The sequence below is a fragment of the Penaeus monodon genome, chromosome 33 (assembly GCF_015228065.2).
Source record: "Penaeus monodon isolate SGIC_2016 chromosome 33, NSTDA_Pmon_1, whole genome shotgun sequence".
In the NCBI taxonomy this organism is placed as follows: Eukaryota; Metazoa; Arthropoda; class Malacostraca; order Decapoda; family Penaeidae; genus Penaeus; species Penaeus monodon.
The window spans coordinates 23,650,910-23,652,882 of NC_051418.1; the positions used below are offsets into that span (position 1 = coordinate 23,650,910).

The window sequence follows — 1,973 nt, forward strand, 5'->3', positions numbered from 1 at the left end:
CTGATTGACTAATTGTTTTTTAAAAATGTATCTTCATTTTCATTAATACTATGAAAAGCTAGGGCAGATTTTGTTAATTTTTTTGTGTAATTTACATGCATATTTTTTCTCAGCAGATTTTATAATTTTCATGTAAAGTATAAACACTGTAAAGTATAAACCTGATTGCTAAATGAACATAAAGCTTCATAGAGATGTTCATATTCCACTTGCCCAATATTTTTTCTGAATATAAAGAAATACAATGAAGCATTCTTTGAAAATTGATCGTGATTGAGTCATCATAAACTATTACCTTTAGTGCTATTTTAACTTTGTATACGTAAGGAGAGCTAAGCAAAAATAATAAAACACAAATACAGTGGGTAGGGAACACAAAATCCCCCTTTTTCAAAATTGTAATCACCCCATTTGCTTCCAGCCCTCCTTGTGACTGGAGTTGTTGTTCAAGTCATACCCATTGAAGGAGTCTCAGGTATTGTATTCATCATTACCGGCCTTATATGCTTCATTCCCGGGGCGTATCACATTGTCTACGTCATTTTTGCCGTTTCGGGCAGGCGTGGCTATGACTTCTACAATCTTCCGCTGTTCAACTGATACATTCTCCGGGAAGAGTTCTAAGGTTAACCAAAAATGAAAAGGAAATTTAATATTGTGCATGTAGTGATTATATAATGGAATTCTTGTATATTTTCAATTTTGTAACATTAGTTCAAGAAGTCAGAGGGAGATCAGATTGTCTGAGATAATTATATACATATATGCACCACATGATCTTTCTTTTTTGTTTGTAAATCTCTGAAAAATGTGTTTTTTGCCCAAAGTGAATCTCAGTATTTAGATGAATCACTTACTTGGTGATAGTATCCCAGTAACTAACTATTACTTAATCTCAGTGAAATATTTTCCTCAAAACCTCTGTGCCAATGACATAGATTCACAAGGAAAAATTTTGGGAGAATGACTTAATAGGAGTAGTAATGAAAAAGGGCATTTTATATAGGCAGAAATACCATATAGAAGGATGAAATGTTTGTCACTGTATATAGCCATGTTTCTGTACTTTTGTAGTTTCTGTATCATGAATTCATGGTTGATTTAGGGTAATGTTAATGAAGGCATCTGTTTTGGCAGTTTTCATTGATTCTCAGTATTCTCTTGCCATTCCCTTTTTTGAATTTTCATTATAGAAGGGGTACTGGTACTTATTGTTATTAATAGTTTTTTTTTTATATGAAAAGTAAATATTAAACTTGGATCATTGGAGTCTCTGGCTAGTCTCACTTTTAATTTGTCATATATGATTAGTTTCTGAATTACAGAAAATGTAGTGCTGCTGGAGCACAACAGCATTTGTTATGTGTGCAAATAGGAAAATTATATTCTTGAGTTCTGGTGTTGTTGCCAACTATTCAGAGGATGAAGTTGGACATAACAGATTGCAGAAGTAAGTGTGAAACAGCCATATATGCTGTAGTAGTACATTTTTTAATGTTAGGTTTAAGCTTGTGTCCCTTTTTATCTTTCTTTTATTTCTCCCTTATTTTAAAGAAACCCTAACATTTTTGTCTTTTCATTGGTGTTCATTATCCTACATGGAACCTGTTATGTCTTCATGAGGATCATACAATGGAAGGGAAAGGAAAGAATTGGTGATTAAGAAATGGGTAAGCTAACTTTTAATGAGTAGTGTGGATGATGATACATGAATATTTCCAATACTAGTCAGTTGAGATTTTTTGCCACTATGCATGGGCCAGTGTGTTCAAAACATGTATACTGTATGTATATGTAAGTCAGCATCTTCATATGCTGTTTAATATAATTTTGTTTATTGCTCATTGGCTGGTGCCAGTTAAAGTTTTAAATGTTCTAAAGCTGTGATTTCATAAGAATTGTACTTGAAATTAGCTAGGTAATTGTGTTCATTTTCAAGTTTTTGTTTTAAAAAAAGAAAGATATTTTTCCCC

The 1,973-nt window shown here is 32.3% G+C and overlaps 1 protein-coding gene across 1 annotated transcript in view; it reads left to right on the forward strand.

The window, feature by feature from the left end:
* LOC119594169 (transmembrane protein 134-like) overlaps positions 1–772 on the forward strand; it is a 3,499-nt gene extending 2,727 nt beyond the window's left edge. The window contains exon 3 of the mRNA XM_037943240.1: positions 422–772. Coding sequence (XP_037799168.1) covers positions 422–600 — 179 coding nt within the window. The 3' untranslated portion in view covers positions 601–772. The remainder of the gene's footprint in view (positions 1–421) is intronic.
* The last annotated feature ends 1,201 nt before the right edge of the window (positions 773–1,973 follow it).